General features: G+C 36.7%; 1 protein-coding gene across 1 annotated transcript in view; it reads left to right on the top strand.

The window, feature by feature from the left end:
• The window catches only part of LOC120504714 (pinopsin-like), a 71,638-nt gene that overhangs the window by 26,188 nt on the left and 21,452 nt on the right, over positions 1 to 23,998 (top strand). The window contains exon 2 of the mRNA XM_039714493.1: positions 484 to 809. Within this exon, the coding sequence (XP_039570427.1) occupies positions 484 to 809 (326 nt within the window). The remainder of the gene's footprint in view (positions 1 to 483; positions 810 to 23,998) is intronic.

The raw sequence follows: 23,998 nt of genomic DNA, 5'->3' as shown, positions 1-23,998 counted from the left end.
GTGGTTGTCTATTTTTTCCATGTATGAATGGTCAGAACTGAAGGTTCTTTTTTCTTTTCTTTTCTTCTTTTTTTTTTTGTTTGTTTTCTTTTTTTCCTTGTAAAAGTCAATATGCTATTTGAAAATGCTCATGGATTTTAAAACTGGTTCTTATCAAGGGAATCTTTCACCATTGTATTAGCTCAGATAGAAAATGGATTTCCCCTGAGTAAAACAGATAAAGCTGAAAACCTGACTAAAAGATGAATATCTATCAAGTATAAAAGTCTTCCAATGTAAGATAAATCTGAGTTAAACAAAATTTGACAGGATGGACAGAGCAACCAGGAGCAGTGAGTATTAACGCATAGAGAATAATGGAAATGGTTTTCACTGTTGCTTCAAATATATAATAACCAAAAAAATAATCTGCTTTCTTGGGATTTGAAATGGATACATGCAAAATAGTGGAAGTAAGCATTTCTATTGCTTGGTTCATTGCAGGTGTCGTGTCCCTGATCTCCCTGGCTGTGCTGTCCTATGAGCGCTACAGCACGCTCACCCTGTGCCACAAGCGCAGCGATGATTTCCGCAAGGCTCTGCTGGCAGTTGGTGGTTCTTGGATTTATTCCTTGGTCTGGACCGTGCCACCTCTTCTTGGTTGGAGCAGTTATGGGGTCGAAGGCGCAGGCACAAGCTGTTCAGTACGCTGGTCCTCAGAGTCGGCGGAGTCCACGTCCTACATCATCTGTCTCTTCATCTTCTGCTTGGCTGTCCCCGTGATGGTCATGGTGTACTGCTACGGGCGCCTCCTGTACGCGGTCAAACAGGTAAGCAGCTGCCTGCTCTCAGTGCAGACTGCTCTCAGGCATGTTCTGCATTTCTCTCTGTTTGTTCTGCATTTCTCTCTGAATGTTTCATCTAATTTGGAAGTTCTAATGGTAGAGAGCAAATCAGCAAGCCAAAATGGAATTGAAAAAAATGCAGAAATCCTCAAGGAAGGAGCATGAGGTCTTCAGCAATCTTAATTCTCCTTAAGCTCCAATCAAAACAAAGAGATAACATTATACAGATACTGATTGTGGTTGGTAATACTATGGAAAACAGTATATGGGAAAACCGGCATATCAGAGTGAAGTTTGCATTTGTAATGAAGTAAAAATACATGTTTACCTGTTTCTGAATTAGACATCCATGCAAATACTTCTTCCTGGTTTTGGAGTATAACATTTAATAATTTCTGCTCCTTAATCTCTGGAATCTTAACTCTACAGTAATGTAATTCTACTGTGATTTTTTGTAGTTATCCCAAGGATCAGCTTCTCCTTGTAATTCTAGGCAACATTTAAATTTTCCTTCTAACTACAACCACCACCACTACTACTACTACTACTCCTACTGCTACAATGATGCTTCTCTCAGTGGTTTAAGGTGCACTGCAGATATTCCAAAATGAAACAAAAGACCCTGAAAAGGGTATGGTACTATGAAGTTTGAATACTCTTGGGACAGTAATAAAATGGCTTAATGATGAATGATGAGACAGGAATTAATGTATAGGTGTTCTCTATAAACCAATTCTCCAAAGTGTTCAGATGAATTAACTAAGGGTGTTAAAAGCAGTAAAACCCTGAATTGAGGCTCTCCTACAGAATTAAAGTGAATGTAGTTTGCTTTGATTAGTCATAAGGAATTAATTTTGATTGTTTTATGTAATTTGTCAAAACTTTGAGAACACTTAAAGCCCAAATGGGAAACCTGCTCCTCTGAGTACTGAGTGGGCCAGAAAAATCCCTTTTATGAATCACACATTAGTACTCTTCTTAAAAGTTGTGCAATATTAATACAGAAAAAAAATTACTGTTATTGTAAACCATTAAATTGAAGTATTAGTCCATATCTGATCTCTGGACAGCAGTTTCTTTTGCCATCACCTCAAAGCAAGAAGCAGGATCTTGGAAGATGTGGTACTAAAACCATGCAGAAGATATATGTTAAAATTTTGGCTTCTCTTTCCTTCAGCCCTCACTGCCCTTCCCAACAACAGTCATCATCCACAATATACAAATACCTGCATGGATGAAGTTTCTGTAGCATATACTTTAGCCTCTAGTGCTAAATATAGACTTGTGTTATTCTATTAACTTTTTTTGTTTGTTTGTTCTTTAATTCAGTTATATCAAAGGCATTCATAATCTCACTGATCTGCCTGATTGGTCTCAAGAAGTTGTGGCAAACATACTGATTTTTTTTGTTTGTTTGTTTTTTAATTCAGTTATATCAAAGGCATTCACTGATCTGCCTGATTGGTCTCAAGAAGTTGTGGCAAACATACTGAGAGAAACAAAATATTATAGAGATGATATGTGCACTCTACAGCCATTTTGTATTTGGTTGTGAAGGCTGGGTAGACTTGGTAGATTAGGTTGATTGATTAATCAACTGTGCAGAGGGAAAAAAAGTAGGGGAGGAAGAGCATTTTCCACAATCCTCTCTCCTCCATTCTCCTCATGCCTTCCAGAGTGATACAAAAACCTGTGGGGTGCTGAGGTTGGAGGATCCTGAGAAATTTTGGATGGTGGAAGTGAAAGAAAATTGAACCCAATCTTGCATAACCTGTTGGAGGGACAGGCCTTTGGGAACCAATACTTGTTAAATGCAAAGGCACTTCAGTGAGGATGAGATCATATCTTTAAAGTTGTTATGACTAGGGGTCCTAAGAGCTGCCTGAGTATTTTTGAAGTCTTGAATAGCTAAACCCTAAATTTTTACACAAAATATCTAATGTTTTCCTGGTGCTTATACAGGATTTTCTTGATAAGTTGTATTCACAAAAGAAAATTTGAATCAGAAAACTTACCAGTCTTTCTGTGATGTACCGTACCAGGAACTATTTTCACCACCATAATCCTAAAATCTTGCATTTCATATTTTTTTGTCACACATACCATACAATGTACAAAGAAATCTTTCTGTGATTTTCACCACCATAATCCTAAAATCTTGCATTTCATAATTTTTTGTCACACATATATAAATTTCTAATGAACATACCATGACACAGTCACTGAAGAACAGGCTTCTTTCCCTTTGGTCTGAGGTCCTTTAACTGTTCTGTAATAAATAGGATAGTTCATGAAATGTTAATTTATGTCATGTTTCAAACTAGAGGAAGAGATGAGCAATATGCAAATGAACATATAGTAGCTCTTATATAAAAGTACAAAGAGTAGATAGGATAATTTTAAAAAGGTTAAGAGAGTTACATTCATTGTAATGCTGTAACTTTCTGGTGGACAAAAAAATTATCTTGCCATTTTCTGGCCTTGTAGATTAAAGCCCTTCTGTAACACTCTGTGGTATGTATTTGAAGAAATATGGGAGCACTGCAAACATAGTAAGTGTGTTGTCCCAAATTCAGCTTCTTGCTACATTTTCTGACTGCATTTCATAATTTTGCCAGGTCTATAGAAGTTTTCTATGTTAGAACATTGAAGCAATAATGGTATTGCACCCTGAAATCAAGAGTGCAGGAGTTATGCCATTAGTAATAGTGCAGTGTAAATTTATTGAGGTGGGAGAAATATCTGAACATATTTGGGATAGTTAATGCAAGAATTAGCATGGTGTCTTCATTTTTTCTTTGCGTGAACAATGATTATAGGTCTGCCTTTCTCTTTTTCTTCGTAAATTTAGTCAGGTGCTGTAGCATTTTGCCACTTGAAGAATTAATAGATCCCATGAAGTCAGCTGCAAGCTGTGTACTGGTATAAAGTTTTCATTAATAGAGATTTTATGAAAGATCATCTTTTCAAGGAATTAGAAGTCAATAACATCCTTGAATAAATATGTTAATAGGAAATACCATTTAACTGCATTAAAATACCACTCCACCATCTCTTGCCATTTATCACGCTTGAAGATCCTTAGGAATTACATTTTTCTTTAAAGTCATGGGATTTTTTTTCCAGGCTGGCTTTATCTGGATGGTTGGGTCTGATCAAAGGGGCAAATATTTCTCCCTCACAAAATTTGTTCACATGTATTTTATTCATGCACATTCTACAGCACAAGGGAAGGAAATTGAGGATGGTTTATTTTTCCTTGTACAATCATGGGATTTTTTTTTCAGTTTTTGGCTTGTGATGCTTCTCTGTGACTCTACTCTTTCATTCCCTCTGGAAAAATGTTCTTTCTGAAGTCACTGTCAGTTGTTTACACTTTGAAAAGTGGGCTCCCAAATGTGGAATTACAGAGATTAGCATTGTGATCACTGTAGCAAAAAAGACACACTGTGATTAAAATCCTCCACTGAGGGACCCAGAGAACTCATGTGAACCAGCCTAATGAAAATTAGGAAAACTTTCAAAAAGAGATCTCTTCAGCCCGTATTATCTCCTACTTACATGCAAAAATCCTGCCCAAGGACAAGAAGAGTCCCAGAAGGATGTTTCAAGAAAAGTTTTCAGTTTGGTTTTATTAAAGACTCTCATCTCATTGTCACTCTTCTTTCATTGAAAGCCATGCTTGAACAAAGCTTGGAACTTTTTGTGAAATGTAGCTAGGACATGGAAGACAAGAAAAAGGACTGTAAGCAGAGCACAAAGACTTAAACAGAGTAAGGAAAAAATTCTTACTCTGCAAGAGACTGTATGTTGAAGTGGGCAAAGGACCGATGTTTTATGGAGTTCTGGAGTAGATGGACTTACACCATGACCTGATGGTCCTATCATTTGATGGTTTTTATTTTGTTTATTTTTCCTGTCATTATTCCAGACTACTTTGAGTTTGTCATTGAAAAACAAAAAAGAAATAAAACAGAAAAAATATTTAGGGAAAATTTAAAGACTAAATGAGGCAGAAGTTGGCCTTACCAGTATGTCTCGTCCTCCATCCTGTCATGCACCTGCTCTTGCTTAATTCCTCAAAAACATCTAGTTTTAACTAGTGACCAAAATTTGAGTCCAGGTAGTGGAATTACCCAACTATTTCCCTTTACAGCAATTTTTTTTGTTTATTTTGAAAAGTGCCACACTATTTCTGACTTCCCGATATCATAGGAGACCCATATAACTTTTTATTGTCCCATCTCCTTACTTTTATTAGTCTTGTCATCTTGTTGGGGAACTGGGAAAGTCACAGTTACACAGTAGAGAGCTGTCTATTAATCTTTCTTACTCCTCTTCCAGATTTCAAAGTACCAAATTTAGCAGAGGAAAAGTGCTTCCATCTCTTATGTCAAAAGTAATGACCCAGAGTGAAATTATCACTTGGTTATAAAGGAAACTAATTTTTAGATCTGTATGTTGAGATTTTGACTCTAGGTTATTTTTTAAAGATTTGGGTATAAACAGCAGTGGTGGTTTTGAAATCTCCTGTGCCCACACAGAAAATCTAAGAGAAAAAGGAATGAAGAGAAGTAAATTTTTATAATTTCTGATTCCTTAATCTTGGTTTATATCTGTACTATTTGGAACAGTTAAACAATATCTGTAAAAGCATTTATTGTATCATTATTCATTAAAGTAGTCAGGAAAGGACAACAAAGTAGAAGGACCATGACTGTGAATGTTTCCAGTTTTCCATCTCTTTTGGAAATGATCATTTGGAGGAATAGAGCACATTAGGGCAGAATGCTTAGTGATTTAAACTGAAAAAAATCTTCACATAATACAAAGAATATGATGGGGAAGTAACTATTGCTCCATCATTCCTTCATGTGCTTCACATGCCTATCTATGGAGAAACTTGATTTTCTGAAAGTTCATATTTGATGGCACTGAAGTTTCGATTTATACTGAGAAAAGCGATGAAGCAATTAGGCACCATTAAATCTTAACTTCTTAGAACCCTAAATAAAACCAGATTTTTAGTCATAGAGGCAAAGTTCAAAATTTTTCTAGTTCTTTAATTAAAAAAAAAAGTCCTAAGCAAAGTAATTCAAGTGAAGATGATGTAGACCTGGTTGTATGGTTCCTGTAGATCATCCCTTTCAAATGTGATTAAGTATGTTTGGGATTTGACTTGATTTCAGGTATGTTTGACCCTTGCTGCATCTAAGCCTAAACAGACAGATTTACTCATTAGAAAGCCTATCTTGTTATTTTTTGCCATATACACATAAATTTTATTTCTTTCCTTTGGACCTTCATATACCCTTTCCCTCCTAGTTTCTGGTGTCATAGAATAAAAATGTTAAAATTTTTGCCTTTAATTTTTAAACCTTGCCATAAATATATAGTAATGACATCTCATTCAAATGAAAAAAAGATTTAGTTTGCAAATTAATTAACAGATGTCTTCTGTCACATTGTCATGAAAAAAAGGGAACTTATTAAAATAGAAGTCTCAGGTTGAGAGAATTGTAATAAACTTAAAAAATATAATGAAAGGCATTGGCTGGATTATCAACTGCTATAAAGTGATACAGTCTATCAAAAAAAACAACCAAAAAAAAAAAAAATCCAAATTTTTTGTACATCATTCAGCAAGCACCTAGCAGTAAATTTGCAACATCTGCTTACCTGGCAGTTGTTTGACCTTTGCCAAATTCTTCATGTGCAAGCCACTCTACAGCCAGAACTCAAAGCTGGCAACAGACCATTTTTTGGATTCTATGATAACAGGAATATTTTGTGATAACAGACACTGTTTTCTTATTGTTTGATTCTATGGTATTTGCCATAAGAATGGGCTTTAGGAGAGCAATTTCCGTTCCTGTGTAACACTATAACTTTTTAGAATTTCTAGATCATATCTCCAGTAGAAAAGCTGACTGCTTTTTGTTGTTTCAAAGTAGAGGAGCACTGAAAAACATTAGACTGCATACAGTATGTATCTGTGATCAGTGATCAGTTCTTTGAAGTTCTGATTATTTTCAAGTCTTCTTGGCTTCTAAAGGTGATCAAAGTTATTAGAATTCTGTAGGTGAACTGATATCTGGAATAAAAAAGTCATGAAATACTTGAGGAAAAAAAAGCTGTGTCTCACTATTTTTTAGTAAGTTATTAAATTCTGTTGAATATATAATTTATTTAGACTCGGATTGCAATCTGTAGATAGTATTACATACATAAGAAATCCTTGCATATCAACATTTTCTGTTTAAATTTTTTTTATAATTTCTGTAAGCACCCTCATCTTCACAGCCCATGAGTCCCATTGCTTCTTTTCTCCTTTACCTTCACACCATTCTTTACATAGCTAGATTCCTTCCTTCCTTCCTTCCTTCCTTCCTTCCTTCCTTCCTTCCTTCCTTCCTTCCTTCCTTCCTTCCTTCCTTTTCCATACATTTTTTCCATTGATGGTTTGAAGATGCTGTGAATATACACTGATTTTCCAAGGCTTTGCAAAGCTTATACTACTATTCCTATTGTACTGAGAAGAAATTTTCAGAAATTATCTATGAGAACTCAAGGCATTTTAAGATTCTATCTAGCCTACTTTTTTACTCTGTGTTCCCTCTGTACTCAGTAGAGAAAGAAAATCACATCAAGGAGATTATTCTCAAAACCAGCAAATTTTTTTCAGTGGCTGGTACATAAGATGAGTAGCATTAAAATAAGCAAATTATATTATAACAAAACAAAGAAATAGTTTCACCTTTAAAAAAGGATGTGGTGTATCGATAATTATTATATGTTTAATGGTATGTGTTTTCAATTATTTTCAAAAAAATGCTAAAATAGTTAAATTATTATGCCATTATGTCATTGTTATTTAATGTAACATAAAGTACAAACAGAGCATAACTTTTGAGCAAAATCTGTAGCATTCTGACACTGACTTCCGACATTCATACTTTTATAAACAGCAATTTTCAGATGCCAGTATTTCATGTTTCAGACAGTTATATCCTTACATTTTTGTTTCAAGAATATTTCCGTGAAGACAGTGCTGATTATTCCTGTTATCTGATATTTTTTAAATTTTATTTTAATGGGAAACCTGTTTGAATAAAAAGTTGCTTTCATTAGCTAGGAAGAAGATTTACTAGCATACTTAATTTTTAAAGTGGTTAATTAGTCTTGTACTCTTTCATCACTATTAGGGTTTTCCCAGGAGTCAAAGTGATTATTAGGTAGCTATCATGAAAACACTGTCAATAGAGTTGATTTTTGGGGTTTTCTGCTTTCAACTGCAAAAAAATATTTCAGTTTTGTGCACTACATTTATACCAGTTTTTATTAAAGGATTCTGTCTCAAGGGAATGAAGTTCAGTGTTTTCTGTAACAGTGGAGAAAAATGTCAAATCCTGAGAAATAAAGGAGAAAGCTCACATTTTATTTTCTTTGTGTATAGTTGCAAGGCTTATAAGTTCACCATCTCAGCTTTTAGGAGAGTAAAGGTGTGGTGAATCAATCCTATATAAAATACCTTTCAAAGTCTTTAAGGACATCAACAGCTGTGCTTGCACAGACACTTCTAGCTCACAGGTGACAGGTATACTCACTCAGGGTTGTTCTCAGCATTTCTGATTAAAGAGTGTTGACCAAATGTTATAGCATGTCGTCAGATTGATCTTTGAGGTCTGATCATGCTGGAAGGGAAGCAGACATGGAGAAGATTATTATCTTCTTTCCCCTGTGTTTGCAGAAATATAAATCATTAGTTAATTGCCTGTGTTTTGCAGAGAAGCAGTGATAAAACTTTTGTGTAAATCAGGCACTGTACAAATTCATTGTAAATCAATTTAATGGCTAGTCAGAAAATAGGAATTCATTATGTTTGCCACTTTTCATACTTTAGATAAACTAAGGAGAAAATAAGTCTGTCATAATCTTTAATAACAAGCTAATAGAAATTTAAGACCTGATCCATTAATCTCTGGATGCATTATGTCCACAAAAAAATAGCCTGTGGTTTCATGAGTCTTTCAGTTTACAGCAAATGATGTATATCAATACCAAGCACTCATAACAACTCAGTTCAGAGTATGATACAGTAAAGCTTTTTCCTGATAAGAAAAAGCATGAGGTTTTTTTATTTGGTGAGGGGTTTGGGTTTTTTTTCCTTTTTCTCACCACTTATAAAACTGGAAAGTTTAAATGTACAGAAGGGTCTTTTGCACTGTAAAACATGCAGAGGTTTGTATTTACATGTCAACATGCAAGAACTTAGCTACACTTACTCTTCTGTAGTTTACCTCCACTTCAGAGACTAACTTATGAGCTCAGGCAAACTCCCTGACTGAAGACTTGGAGGAAAATTAATTGTCCAATGTGTAGCAGCAGTGTGGCATTGTCCCCCAGAGAAACACTTCTGAAGGTCTGTCTGCAGACCAAGGCCACTGCCGTGGCCACAGCAGAGAACTGGTGCAGTTTGTGGGGGCCAGATGGCTGCTCCTGGACACGTCTGGGAAAATGCACTGCACCCCAGTGAGGAGCAGCTTCCAGCAGAGTGAAACCCATCCTTGTAAACAATGTGGAGTAGAGGCTTCTGAGGCTTTTTAAAATTAAGTACTAGCATATAGCTTTTCAAAATTTCTGGTCCTGGCAGAAGAAAAGAAATACACTTCAGGCACTTTCCAGTTTGCCCCTGACACTTCCTTTATGGGGAGCTTCATTTAGTGAAGGAGTATTTGTCCAAACCTTCCCAGGAGAATTGATACCCATCTTATAACATCATGTAGACAGTTTTACATTTCTTCTTATTAGGCAGATATTTTATTTTAATTTCACTTCATTGGTAATGCAGTTGTTAGGTGAACTCTTCAGCTGCTGAATTATAAAGATCTTTGCATTAAAAAGCTCAGGAATCCTTATACATTAAATCAATATCCCTGTGCACAGGTAAAGGATAGGAAAGTTAAAGATAAGACCTTAAATTCATTGTTTCCTTCAGAGAAATATGCATAAAGCATTTTACTCTACTTCTCAAGTTATTTTTTATCTCTTGACTCTCCAACTTTTCTATTTCATAGAGTTTTCATTGTAAGTTAACCACTATCCCCTTTGTGGTCTTAGTTCATTCTTTCCTTGTTATTTCAAGGTATAAAACTAAGAAGAGTGAACATTCACTCTTAATTTATAGTGTTTAGGGTCCTGAGGCTTCACTTCCCTGTTAATTGAGCATCTTTTTTTTTTCCCCATAGTTCTTCTTTTAAAATGTCTACACCTTATGTATGCATCTTAAAACAGCAAACAATGGTCTCTGGCTTGAGGTGGAGTCATCTGAGCTTAAAATGAATGGGTGATTATTTGAACTTTTAGTAGTACAACTGACATCTGCTAAACAGCTGAATTAATCTCGGATGAGTCGGTGCTAGGGTGCCTTAGGGTATATTCCAGACCTTCTCCTGTACTTGGGAGTGGTAACCTGAATTTAAATGGGACACCTGTCAACTAAACATCTTCCAAGGTAATAAAAAGCATGTAAGGTGTTTTCTAAGGGGATCTCAGCAATATTTGTTTTGTTTATGGTCACTTACATGGCAGAAGAGGTACAACACTGCAGTTTCAGAAGGCTGCAATATTAATTTTATCTGGTAATATAACACTTCACTTGAAACTGCCCCAAACATGGCAAGATAGATTTCCATTTACCTGAAATCTGGCTACTCATATCTGGCCTATTAAATATTAAACAAAAACAAAGTTTGAATAAAACCAACCTGCACAGAAATTAAAAAGGAAGAAATTAATGAATAGTCGGAGACTAAATAAAAAACAATCAGACAAACAAAAATCATGCAAACATTCCCATAAAGAATGGAATTTCTCTTACCTGGAGTATACTGAACTATATACATTTTTTTATTCCCATTAAACATACTTAAAAATTTGGTTATTTGTCTGTAAAACACTGTATACAAGCTACTGCCTTGCACAGAAAATAGAATGACTATTGCCACTAGTTCCTGGTTGCAGCTATCCCTGGTTAAATACCAGTAGCACTCTGCTCTGCTCTGTTGCCCTCAGCTGGGCATTTAAAAACACCTATCTCTGGGAATGTTCATTTAACAAATTCACCTTGAATAATTTTTGTACTTTCTCCATTGTTATGGCTTGCAAGCTCAATAAAAGTCCTTAAAGGCCTTACCTGATACTTTTCTCTCTCTCACTCTCTGAGCAACTTCAGGATAAATGTTCAGTTCAGTTAAAATGTCAAGTTGAAAGAATTGACTTTCACGTTGCTCTAACCTGGCCTTTCTGCATCAATCTTTAATCTTTCTGAAGAAAATTTGTAACTGTGGTTGGTAATCTGGCCTTGGCCTTTTGTTAATTGCATGCTACTCCTGGGAGAATTTCCTTTTTTATGTTTTCTTTCACTATTCAGCAGTGTAAATGCTCTTCTGCCTTGCTTATGCTTCTGTGCTCCAGGATGGTCAAGGCTCAGTAGGTGCTTAGCCATGTCAGCCTGGAACATTTTGGATTTTCTCAATATATAATTAAATGGATTTCCTTTGGTCTCCATTGCTTGCCGAGTAAGTTCAGGATGTTAATTCAGTCTAAATGTCAAGTTAAAAGTAATACAATTCCAGCCTACTGAATCATCTTGTTAACTCATTCTTCTTTTTACTTTGACCTTTCCTTAGGGAGGTACAGGTATTGCTCAATTAGTTTCAGCCTTTCCAGAAGAATGGTGGAATTTTATATGACTACAGCATCTCTGAGGTCATTAAATTCACACTGGACAGGTTTTTACTGGCTCTAACTATATCTATCCCTACTTACCCATTGCACTGTGAAGAATTCTTCTGTCCCAAAACTCAAAAATGAAAGTATTGCTCAGTAGTGAATTGAACTTGCAATATCTTTATTTAATAAATACTGACTTGAAGAGGATTGGACTTGTTAGTGAACCATTGCAAAAATAATATATAGACATAGATATAGATATAGATATAGATATAGATATAGATATAGATATAGATATATAGATATAGGCACTAATTGTCCCAGATGTATTGACCTTATTGAAATAAGAATGGGAAGGAATTCTAGAGAATTATATAAAAATATCTGTGTTGATTTTTCCTGGATGTAATTGTAAAAAAAAACCCAAAAACCCAGCATATCCAAAACAAAATTAGGCTGTAAAAAAAAAATTGTTCTGGTGCCAATCTCTTCTTTGCAAAATAAACAATATATTATGCAATTGGAAATAGTATTAGTTTGCAGATTGAAAGAGAAAAACACAGATCTGACCACTTGCCACGTGCAGAATGCCTATCCTTAGTGTGTGACATCCTCAGTAATTACAGCCCCCCTGTAGTAGACTTACAGTAAATATCCATGGAGATCATTAGCTGGGAAGTGAGTGAAGTTCATTAGGAAAGCAAGGGACAATGGCCAACAACCATTGTCTGAAGCAGGAAAGCTGAGAGCAAGGCATGTGAGTAGCTTTGTCAGCAATGTCACAGACCAGGGGTGAGGTGGGCAATACCAGGTGGTAAGAACACCTGAGGTACAGTCATTTCTGCAAAGTAAATCCATCATACACCATATATACATACATGTGGGATAAAAAGCTCTTGGTTACCACCCTTCAAAGACATGGTAGAGTTAGTTTGAGTAATTTAATGAAAAAATAAATTATTTATTCAGGAAAATCAAAACAATAAGATGTTAGAAACTGTTAGGAAAGGGATTGAAAGAAACATCCCCAATGTTTTTATAATAAACATTGTATAAACTTGAATATTGCAAGGTGTACTGGTCATCTATTTGAAAAGAATATAAGAAAACCAGGAAAGGTACAAAAGGGCTAACAAATGCTATCAGAGCTACAGAAGTAGTGTTCAAAGAGAGGTTAAAAGTGAGAAATATCCTCAGCAACCAACATTCAGATGTGATCATCTTTCAAGTATGGTTTTACATTTCAGACACTCAAGGTGAAATCCCAGATTCCAAGATTAATATAACATTATTAATATAATATTATCCAAGCTGGAAAGCATCCTGGTCCATATAGAGTATCACTGAGAACCCTGTGTATATAGGTAGTGTTTCAGAAGCAGTACATGAGCTCTGAATTTCCAAGTACAACTCTATAAGTGAGCAAGTGAGACAGTATCACACCAATTCCTTCCTTCCTCTCTCCTTCCCATTTTCTTTTCCTTTGTTCTTCCTTTCCCTCCCTCCCCCACCATTTTCCCCTCTTCTTCCATCCTCTCATGCCCTTTTCTCTCCTCCTCATTCCTGTTAGTCTCAGTCAACAAGAAGCTTGCTAATAACAATTGTTTTCATCTAAATTAAATCACACATTAAGGTATAGCTACCTCATCACATTTCCTGACTGAACCATTCTAATGGAACCCCTATATTAGCTTACTTTTAGATTGTTCCTGAAAAAAAACTGCAGCTGTGTGAACTGATGCCTTCTTGGATACAGTCAGTGGTCTCACTGGCAAAAGACCAATTTGCTATCTGTTCAACTGCCATTTTTCTCAGAATCTCTGTGGTCAAGATGACCCCGAGAGTTAGAAAGTCTCTTTTTCCCAGTCCAGCTATCGAATAAGAAGCCAGAATTCCATCGCTCTGGTTTTCAAGGTTGTTTATTTTCTCTTATCTAATACATCCTTTTTCTGACCCTCTGAGGTCTGCTTAGCAGCTCGGTTTGCGGCACACTGATGCCCTTGAGGTGGTATTAACATTTTATACTAAGAACTACGTGTACTTTATTTACAATAATTTTCCAATACTTATCACTTATTTTAGACAGTCTGTCTCTACTCTGGACCAATCTAAAAGTGCCAGCATCACACAGAAGATGGTGGCGAAGAAGAAGAAGGAGAAGAAGAAGAAGAAGAAGAAGAAGAAGAAGAAGAAGAAGAAGAAGAAGAAGAAGAAGAAGAAGAAGAAGAAGAAGAAAGGACAGGCAATCCCTCCATCTTGCCTCCTGAACCCCTATTCTAAAAACCCCCAAATCCTACCTTTTCACCCAGTCACAAACTTAACCATTATTCTCTTTAAACTCTTGTGACTTGTAACTCTTTTTACAAAGTTGGAAATTTGCTCCATGGGTCAAAATCAAAGGCACAGGTATCTTTGGTTTTTTGCCAGGGTCTCTGAGTCCCCTGCCAGGGGCTCGAGCTGTCCAGGGCATCCATAGGGATGTCCTAGGTTCCGACACACTTTACTCTTTCAGGGTTCTAATCACCACCAAAAAAAAAAAAAAAAAAAAAAAATACTAATTTGCTCCATGGGTCAAAATCAAAGGCACAGGTATCTTTGGCTTTTTGCCAGGGTCTCTGAATCCCCTGCAGGGGCTCGAGCTGTCCAGGGCATCCATAGGGATGTCCTAGGTTCCGACACACTTTACTCTTTCAGGGTTCTAATCACCACCAAAAAAAAAAAAAAAAAATCAAAACATACTAAAGAATAGCAACTATAATTCATAATTCATAACATTGTTCTACTGCATCTTTGTCTGTCCCCTTGGAGTACATGAGAATGTATGGCAAGTAAAATGAACCATTACAGAGTGATAGTGATTATTCTGCTTAGATACAAAATTTGGAATCTGTATTGATTGTTTTCAGTTGTCATCAGTGCTGTGTCATTCATCGTGTTCCCCTGTAACCCAGAAATCTGTGTTTCTGTGCTGGAGAAATGATTTATACAAATGCTACCTTTTGTACAGCAGCAGAGTAACAACAATATAGTTGTGTTTGCTATACTGCTCCCCTTCAACAAATGCGAAACAAATTTCAGGGAAAACCAATATTATTTAGAAATAAAATTCCAAACCCAAGGTATCTTGTATCCCAGTCATCTTCTAAGAGGTTATTTTGGTCTTTTTCTTACTAAAATTGTTTCCTTGCTGGAATAATACTCTTTTACAGGCTCAGACCTGTCAGGATTCAAAAGAATTTGTAGTTTCAAAGCCAATATAACCTGATGGGCTACTGGTATTTTTCACTGTTTTTTTCCAAAGTAAGTATGCCTATCAGGAAGATGTGTTTTACCTTTTACATGATTACAGTTTGCATACAAAAATGAAAGGGACCTTGCCAGCTAACCAAGTTTTGCGAAGTTGCACATCTTATTTTTAACGTATAATCTATTTCTATTCCCTAGCAACAGTACAATTCTGCATCAGTATACCTTACAATTGTGTGTCAGCACTATCTGTATTGTGCTCCTTCTGCAGAGAAATGACAGGAATTTGTCTAAGTCTGGTAAAGTTAACACATCTCATCACTTTTAGGAACGCCTGTTTTTCTCCTAGAAATGCCAGTAAGCTGCCAGCTGGGCTATTAATGCTATAAAACTGCCATGTCTTCCTTAAGTGTTGATGGTGACTCTATAAAAATCACTGACCTGCCTTTAAGCAAGCTTGGTGAACTGTATTTCAGTGAGGACCATTGGTAGACTGTTGAAAAGTCAGCAGGAAGTACTCAGTAGATCCCCACTTTTCAGATGAATGCTATGGACTATTTTAACACTTACTCAGCATTAACAGGCTTAGTAGTGGCCTACTAATCCTTGGTAGGATTCATAAAAGAAAAGCCTTCTTTTCTTTCCATCAGTCTGGCCATTTACTGCAGAAACATCAGCCAAGGATGTTTGTTTCTCAATGATCCACTACCTGGACCCTTCCAACTACCTTCTTTCTATGGACACCCCATTAAGTCACAATTTGGCAACACCAGACAGGAGGTAGAAGGTGTTTTTAAAATATTTTTCTTCCTCTCACTACTCTAAATATGCTTTGAAGTCTTTGTAGTTGAATATTCTGAATTGGAGCTGCCAACATGAGTTGCTCAAAAGTTGCCCAGAATCAACTGTAATCACATTTGGACAGGTAACCTGGTCTAGAGGATAAAAGGGAAACTTGTGATAAAACTCAAGTTCTTTGCGCATGACATGCCCTTAGCAACTAGGTAAATACTGTGCTAGAGGATTCCCTTTAAGGTGCCTATTTCATAGAGATCTGTCAAGTGCTTTCAGCACTTTCATTAATGATATTGGTCTATAATTAAAATTCAGTAAACATCAGACTTGATCAGTGCAAGTGCAGGGTTTTGCACGACAAGAAATCATACAAGATGAAAAAACACAGGCTGGAATCGGTAAAGTTTAAGGCATATAATTTGTATAGTGAGTCCCAAAAAATGTGTGGTTTTGGGAACAAGATACCTTTGCAAACACAATAGATCTTATTGTGGGATGGGTGAGCAGAGGTGTGGAACACCTGACTTCTGACCTTGGTTGTGCTCTGTTCTGTCTGCTTGGTTTTGTTAAACCAAGATATGCACATTTTGAGAACAGATATGTGAACATTTTCAAATGTAAAAACACTGCTACTAAAGAGAAGCAGTTGTGACTTGTGCTTGCATAAACTTACACTAATGGAAAGACACAAAGAAACATTTTCTAGAAATTAAGGTCTAGATCAGATGTTACTAAAAGGTTTGTAAGGATATAGGTGTTGAAATCACAAAGAAGGTTGTTCAGGGGTATGAAATATCTTTCTACTAGACAGTAAATCTCAGGCTGATTGAGGAGCATTTGTCCTGCATTTAGTGCTTATGGGGGAAGGGGCTATGATGGACAAACACCAAATCCCTTGAGAATCCTTCCAGCCCTCTGGCTGTAAGATTTTAAATTCATTACAATTCATGGAATTCCTAATATTTATTTGTAAAGATAGTAAAATCACTTCATCGCAGTAACAGGAAATGTATGATACTAGAGTATTTTATGACAACATGAAAATGAAATGGTAGGAAAGCAGAGAAATTCAGACCTTTGTCTTCACCAGCTGCTATTTATTTTAATGTGCATCTGACAAAGTAATATAAACTTTCAGAGTGCCAGATTTGTGAATATGTAACAACAGCTATAACCCAAAACTTTGCTGACTCTCTCACATTTTGCATTTGTTTTCACATAGAGAATATTTTAGTGCAAGTTTATTGTACTTTGGGATGCATATGTCAGTGTTTCTCTTGCGCTAGAAAACACATACTTCCTTTTCTTTTCAAATGTTATGTCCAACTTCAGAAGATAGACAAAGGAAAAGAATTGGTTTAATCTGGAGTTGAACAATCATGTATGCTGGTAAAAGTATAATTCAGAGACACTTTACTAAAAAAGCCCTATACATATATCTGGGGTTTTTTATAGTCCTTTGCTCTATTTTCTAATGATGAAGCTGACTCTGCATCTAGATGCCTCCACTTTAGGCTATAATTTGGTGTAAAGCTGAAATACAGAAGAAATGGCATTTATATCCCTCCCTCAGCTATTTGTATCTAGAATTTACAAGTTTTCAAGCATCATTGCTTCCACAGATCTAGGGTCTTGCATCAGAGAGGATACAGGGGGTAGAAATTGGAAGTCTCTCAACAAGCTCATCCATCTGAGCATTTGTAAGCATTTAGAAAATTAGAATGTTTTCTGCTATACAAGAAAATATCTTATTTTTGTTAGTTTTGTTCAAAATTCTAACAAGCAATAGTATCTAAAACACAACTGCCCATCTTTCACAGTGATTGAAGGTAGCTGCAAGGCCTACAGTGTCAGAGGCACATACCCAGTCAGTCCATCATACTCCCATCACCCATGGGCAAGCTGGGGTTTTTTACACATGTAAGGAGAGGGATATGGGCCAAAATTAGTGGTTAAGAAGGGAAAGCTTCAACGGTGAAGATCTAACCTGACTGTTTTGAATTCCCTTGTGTTTTCTTTGTCACATTTACCCTAGTCTCTCCTCCTTCCTTAAGCTACATGCTTTTTCTCATAAAGCATTTCCTTCATATTTTAACTGCACCCATTTTCAGCTGTGAACATCTTGAAAGGTTATGAAGAATATATGGCACCCCATCCATCTAACCACTAGATGGAGAGAATATGCACCATCCAGAGCCACTTCAAGCAGGGGACATGTACATCATAACATCTTAGAAATCAGGGATCCTGTTTGTGTGTTTTGTTCTTCAAGTCACCTTCTCTTTCTCCAGCTATTTATTAAGACAGAAAATAGTATCAGTTACTATACTCTGTGTACCTAAATAGTGGGTGCTCTAAACATCCTTTATGTAGCTCACTCTAAACAAGCAATATGGAAACTGGGCACAAAGTGCTTTTTTCATCACGGCTGATACATTATTCCTGGATCTGTGTTTGTGCTTCTTACACTCATATAACCATGTTTACTTCACTACTTCAGAACTGCACAGTGAAGAAAAGGCTATTTATGAGCAGCAGTGTTTGTTGCCACCAGCATCTTTCCGTGTCAGCTATAAGCGCTTGTTTTGACATGATCAAGTATTCGATAGTACTACCAAAACCAGACATAAGTAAAATATTCATAACTATGTGAGGGAAGTCTGCCAGTCTTTGAACATTTAGTCTGCTACGGCTTCTTGAAATGAACAGAAGGCATCTAGACTTTTTATGCAAAAGCTGCAGTAGCAGAAAAAGCTGGAAAAAGATTATTCTTCTTCCATCATGAACCAGTCAAGTAAGACAACAAAATCAGATATGGCCTCCATTTATTAGTATGAACAAACCTTTACTAAACCTTGCAGTCAAACTAAGCAGTGACTGAAATGTCACTTTTGATGAGCTTTTGCCTCCCCCATCTCTGTGGATTCTGTCCTCAGGCAAAACAAGGAAATAAGGGCAAAAAAACCAACCACATCTCCGAAGCAGATAAAGCTCTAAATAGCTGTAGGAAACATACTCTCCACGTAATCTATTTCTCAGTGAGAGCTACCCCAGATCCGGTAGTGTACAGATTAATAATAAAAGGGATTAAATACTTAGTTGTTTAAAATAGGCAATCGTGGAAAAAGAGGGTTCACTGGCTTAGAAAATAAATGCCTCCTTTGTTAGCAGTTAGGTGGCTCAGTTCAAAATGAGTGAACACTGAAGAGATGTATTGTCCTGTGGAAATGGAGAATGAACAGAAACATCTGTTTTGGGTCATCTTAGAATTCAATGGGCCTTGACTCTACAAAGCATTTACACTAATATATTCAGTGAGCAAACTGAGATTTAAACACGCACATGAGCATTTTGCTCAGCTGGGGCCACATCATGAGGTAATAGGAACAAATACAGAAGGCAGAAGCCATAAAACCAGACAAGGAGCCATATAGCTAATTATTTTATGTCACTGTTAAGTGTAGGAATTTAAGTCCACAGGAAGGATATTTTATCAGCTGAAGACTGGTTTTATTGTAAATTTTTGTTATTGAAATGGGAATTAGCTTCCTTAATGCCTCAAGGTGAAGTGATGCTTTAAATACAAAATTCACAGCTTTGTACAGTGCTCTTAAAGCATAACTGCTATTGATGCTAAAATCATGCCAAGTTCTATGGAAGACTTAAGGAACACTATAATCCTCTTAGATGCAGGATTCTTTTTTCTACTGCTAAAAGGCTTTTAGCAGCAACTTGACTAACACAGTGAACACATTCCCATATATTAAACAAGGAGCTCATGGTGCTCTTGTCATAGATAATTCATGTTTCATCCTGACCTTCTTTATTCATTGTGTATTTTCTAGCATCAGTGTGTATGAGAAGATTAAAGGTGTAAAGGCTCACTATCATTTGGGTTGCATTAACAGTTTGGTTTTAGAAAGAGAAGTCCATTAGATACTCTTAAAAGGATCATCAAAGTCCAACTCCTGCCCTTGCAGGAGTTGCAGCTCCAATAATCACACCATATGACTGACAGCATTGTCCCAACAGCAAGTTTTGGAAATTTAACAAACCCAAGTGCCAGGTGCTGCACATGGGTTGGGGAAATCTCAAAAATTACTTCAGACTGGGAAAAGTCCTTAAGACCATCCCTGCAGAAAAGGAATTCAGGGTTCTCATTGATGAAAATCTGGATGTAAGCTAGCAATGTGCACTCTCAGCCCACAAGGCCTAAATACATCCTGAGCTGCATCAAAAGAGGACTGGACAGCAGGTTGGGGGAGGTGATTTTCCTCCTCTACTCTGCCCTCATGAGAGCCCACCTGGAGTGCTGCATCCGGCCCTGGAGTCCTTAACACAGGGAAGATGTGAACCTGTATTATAACGTTCCTACACATGTTGCTGCTCAGCAGCACAGCTTGCTATTATAAAGGTGGAAGGTGCTGAGATTGCTTTCATAAAAGCAAGGCAGTAATTTAGTTTAATATTCCTCTTCTTGAAAAGCTTGCCAACAAATTATATTTTTAACCAATAATTTAATAAACACCTTCTGGTTTGGGTTAGGGTTTTTGTTGTTTTAAAAATGTTTGTGATGGCTTTGACTGACTGAACAGCTCAGCTGACAATAAAGGAAAAATGAAAAGAAAATTAAAGCTGACTTTGATGTCTTTTGCATTGAAGAATTTCTGAAGCAGGAAGGGAAAATGTCAGACCTTAATTCCTTTTTGGTTTCTGTGTTCTCTCTTCCAGAGACAGCAAAATATAGAATGTGTATATGCAACATCACTAATAAAGCTGAACTCTTCAACAAAGATGACAGGTGTGAAATTTCTTTCCAGGTTTCTTTCTAGGCTACTTTATGCTAAACAACAATATGCTACCATCTACATAGAAGATGGACTTCACACTTTCCTGCACCTAAAGGAAAAATGTTTTCAGTCAATGACAAAAAGTAACATTTTGAAATATGTATATACATGTATTTGTATTTTGCAAAAACATATGCACACCACACACTATATATCTTGCAAATATATATACACACATTATATACACACACACCCACATACATATTTCTGTAATTATGTGAAAATTTTTACACCAGAATCATCCAAGTTTGGAGAAGAAAGTTAGGAAAAAGCAAGTTGTGAAGCAAGTTTTACTCACTACCCTCTTTACCTCATAATTTAATTAACCACAACCTTTTCTGCTCTAAATATTGATACCTCCTTCTGAGTGGATGTATGACCAGTACACCCTTGGTCCCTTAAGTCATACTCAGATAAATCCAGAGAGAGCTGAGCAAGGGGCTGCAGTAGGTCAAACTTTTGGTTCTGGAGCACAGGAAGGGGCAGGCGGTCCCCTTGGGTAAGGTGATGCTCAAGGCTCTTCTCCATATGAAGCTGTTTGACGACAAAAAAAATATTTAAAGCAGAAAATCCCTGCCCAGAGGCAGGTAGCTGCTGTCTTTTTTTGTCTGGGCTAGAAAGCTCCAGTGTTTGGCCTGACAAAAACTCATGGACTCAGCTGTGATTGCCAGGAGCAGGCTGGTTGAACCCATTGACTTGGACAGTGACAAGGTCTGGACAGACACCCACAATGTCTAAATTGGGTAACCAGAACCTGTTACCTTAAAATAATTTCCTATGACCTACAGTCCTATAATTATCTCCCATTCCACTGTACAACACTGTTCATGTGTTTGGTTTACTTGTTTTCTGCAAGGACAGACCCATTCTCTTTTCTCTTTAAGGAAAAGGCAGACTTGTTCTCCTTAGAGGAAGTCAAGCTTCCTCTAGGCCATACCTTTTCTGTGGGTCTGTGTTGTGACAGGCCCACACATTTGCCTGCATCCAGTTTAAAGGCTTTTCTCTCTCATTGCACCATACCTGTCACAACAGATATTTTGAATCCTTTTCTTTAATTCCAACCTAACAATCTCCACAGTTACAGGAAAAGCTCTTTGCATCTCTTTTTACTAACCCCTTCTGTATCCACATTGTAAGCTCCCCTTTGGTCTTTGGTTTATGACCTCTCCAGACTTTCACTAGTGCTGTTGAAATTTCTTATGCTCTGCTCAGAGCTCCCCAGTTTCATCTTTTCCAAAAAATGAAATAGCAATGCAGCCCATCACTTGGTGAGTAATGTATCTGCTACATCTTGTCAGCTGTGAATGTGGCTTTTGAGGTTAACCAATCAATGTGTCTCCTTCTCCTTCTCCTTGGCCTCCTTCTGAGGACACTTCTACCATGTCAGCCTCCTCACTGAATGCCACCCTGGCTTCTCCCACACTCTTTGGTCTGTCACACCTAATGTATGTGCTCAGCATGCTGCCCTAGTGATCTAAGTAGTGGTATTTTTGTGTCAGATTGACTCGAAAAAAGTGTTGGGAATATGTGAGCACAGCTTCAGGGCAAATCCAGACCAGAGATAATTGTGCCACTGTTACGCTCAGTGCCTGAGATTAGACAAGCTTGCCTGTCACTGCCTCCAGCTGAGTTCTGAAAAAATCCCCATTTCTGCTACTTCCCATGATGAAAGTAGGAGAGAAACACAATTCCCTCAATAAAAACTCCTCAACAACCAGTCCCCCTGTCTTCTTTTCTTTAAATATAGTGGTCTCCCAACCTTTATATTGCTAAATTTGGCAGGAGATGATCTTTGTCCCAGAGAAAACATCTGAATTTACAGCAAATCCTACAGAAGCACAATCTGATCCCAATGAGCCAGTATTTCTTGTGCTGCTTTAAAATGTGGTTTAGATCTTCTAAATATTTTAAATTCATATTATATATACTCTGTATGTTCACATTTAGACAGAGATTCACAAGCTCAGCTATTCTAGAATATTATTCCAATCTGGTTTTTCTCATCACTGTCTGATGCTCTTCTACCAGCTGCATTTCCATTTGACTACTGAAAATAAAGTGTAGCAATTGTGTTACATTGTCCAGTATTTTTAAAATAACAAATAGAATTATTTTAATGTTAAAATTTCTACTGTTATTTCACCTGCAGAAGTGTAATCTTTCTGTAGATTACATGAACCTGAGTTATATTTTTCTGAAAGGCTTCCAGTACCTATAAAGAGACAAATTTTAAAGGTAACACCTTCTACAGGTAGGCTGCAAAACTGCAAAGACAATGAAACCAAGAGTGTGAGGACAAATATGGTACATGATTTCAAAACTTCCCTTCCTATGGAAATTACCTAATGCTGTGAAAGTGGAAGGATATATGCTAAAATCACATCCGTAGCCACTCTACTTTTAGACATCTTTCTTTCCTTCATTTATGATCTCAATTTTATCTGTGCAGATGACAAATTCTTGAAAACTCTTCAAGACACATATCTAAACAAAGAGCAGAAATGTGTTGCCTGATCCTTCTGTGTTTATTGAAGGTCTTCAGCTGTGGATGCCATGGCTGACGGAGGCTTTGCATTCCTTGGTTAATATTTAATTTGTAGCATAGCTGCAGCTCACGTGGGATCCTGGATTCATCAGTCAGAGAAATTTCGCATTAGTCATGAAAAATTTAGTTCAAATAAGCAATACAGGATTGGACCATTATCTATTATTAATCCTTTTTACAAGCTAAAGTAATTATAAAATGAACAGGTTGCAGTCTTACAAAAAACATAGTCCCATATGTTCTCAGAAAGGATAGCTTTTATTTTGTTATTGTCTTTTTGCAGAAAATCATTAAAAAACAGTCAGGAAAAATGCTTCTTAGTTTTGGGCAGGCAAAGTTAGCGTGTGTTTCATTTGCAGCAACATTTCCACTAAAACTCCAAATAGAACCAAGCACATTGGAAGCCTAGATTAACAATGAACTAAAAAGAAACTGTAACCATATTTATTTGACTTATACTATATATGTGTTTAACTCACAATCTGACACATAAATACATACATTATGCAAAAAGACCCACCCTACAAAGAGATAGAAAAAGCTCTATTTCCTTGGCATGCACAATATATGTGTCAGGCAACAACAAATGACAAATGACTGGGATGGTTGGTGACTTCCACCTTTTTTTAACTGTGCTCTACTCATTCACCTGAATCAGTTTAAACCTATTGATTTAAAACTTTTTTATTATTATTAGATTAAGTAAAGTTTGGATGTGTTCCATTACACAGAGCAGCTTTTTTTGCTTATTTGTGTTTGTAGTTTTGGGCTTAATTCCCCTGGGTGCAATTTACACTCAAGTGCTGCATTCAAGAGGCAAAAAGACCTTAAAATGGACATAAATTAGATTTGGCTGAGTACAAGTCTCAATCAATATAGTTTAAACATTTGAATAGTTCCTGAAGTCCTGCTGGCACATCTGGGTTTGCTAAACACATGCTGGGGTAAAGCTGAGAAATCAGCTATAACCTCAGGAGACCAGTGTGCTGAGTTTCCATCTAGAG

The sequence above is a fragment of the Passer montanus genome, unplaced genomic scaffold, assembly GCF_014805655.1.
Source record: "Passer montanus isolate IOZ18808 unplaced genomic scaffold, ASM1480565v1 scaffold3, whole genome shotgun sequence".
Classification (NCBI taxonomy): domain Eukaryota; kingdom Metazoa; phylum Chordata; class Aves; order Passeriformes; family Passeridae; genus Passer; species Passer montanus.
The sequence above is the reverse complement of the archived record's forward strand: the minus strand, read 5'-3'. Positions and strand labels throughout refer to the sequence as shown.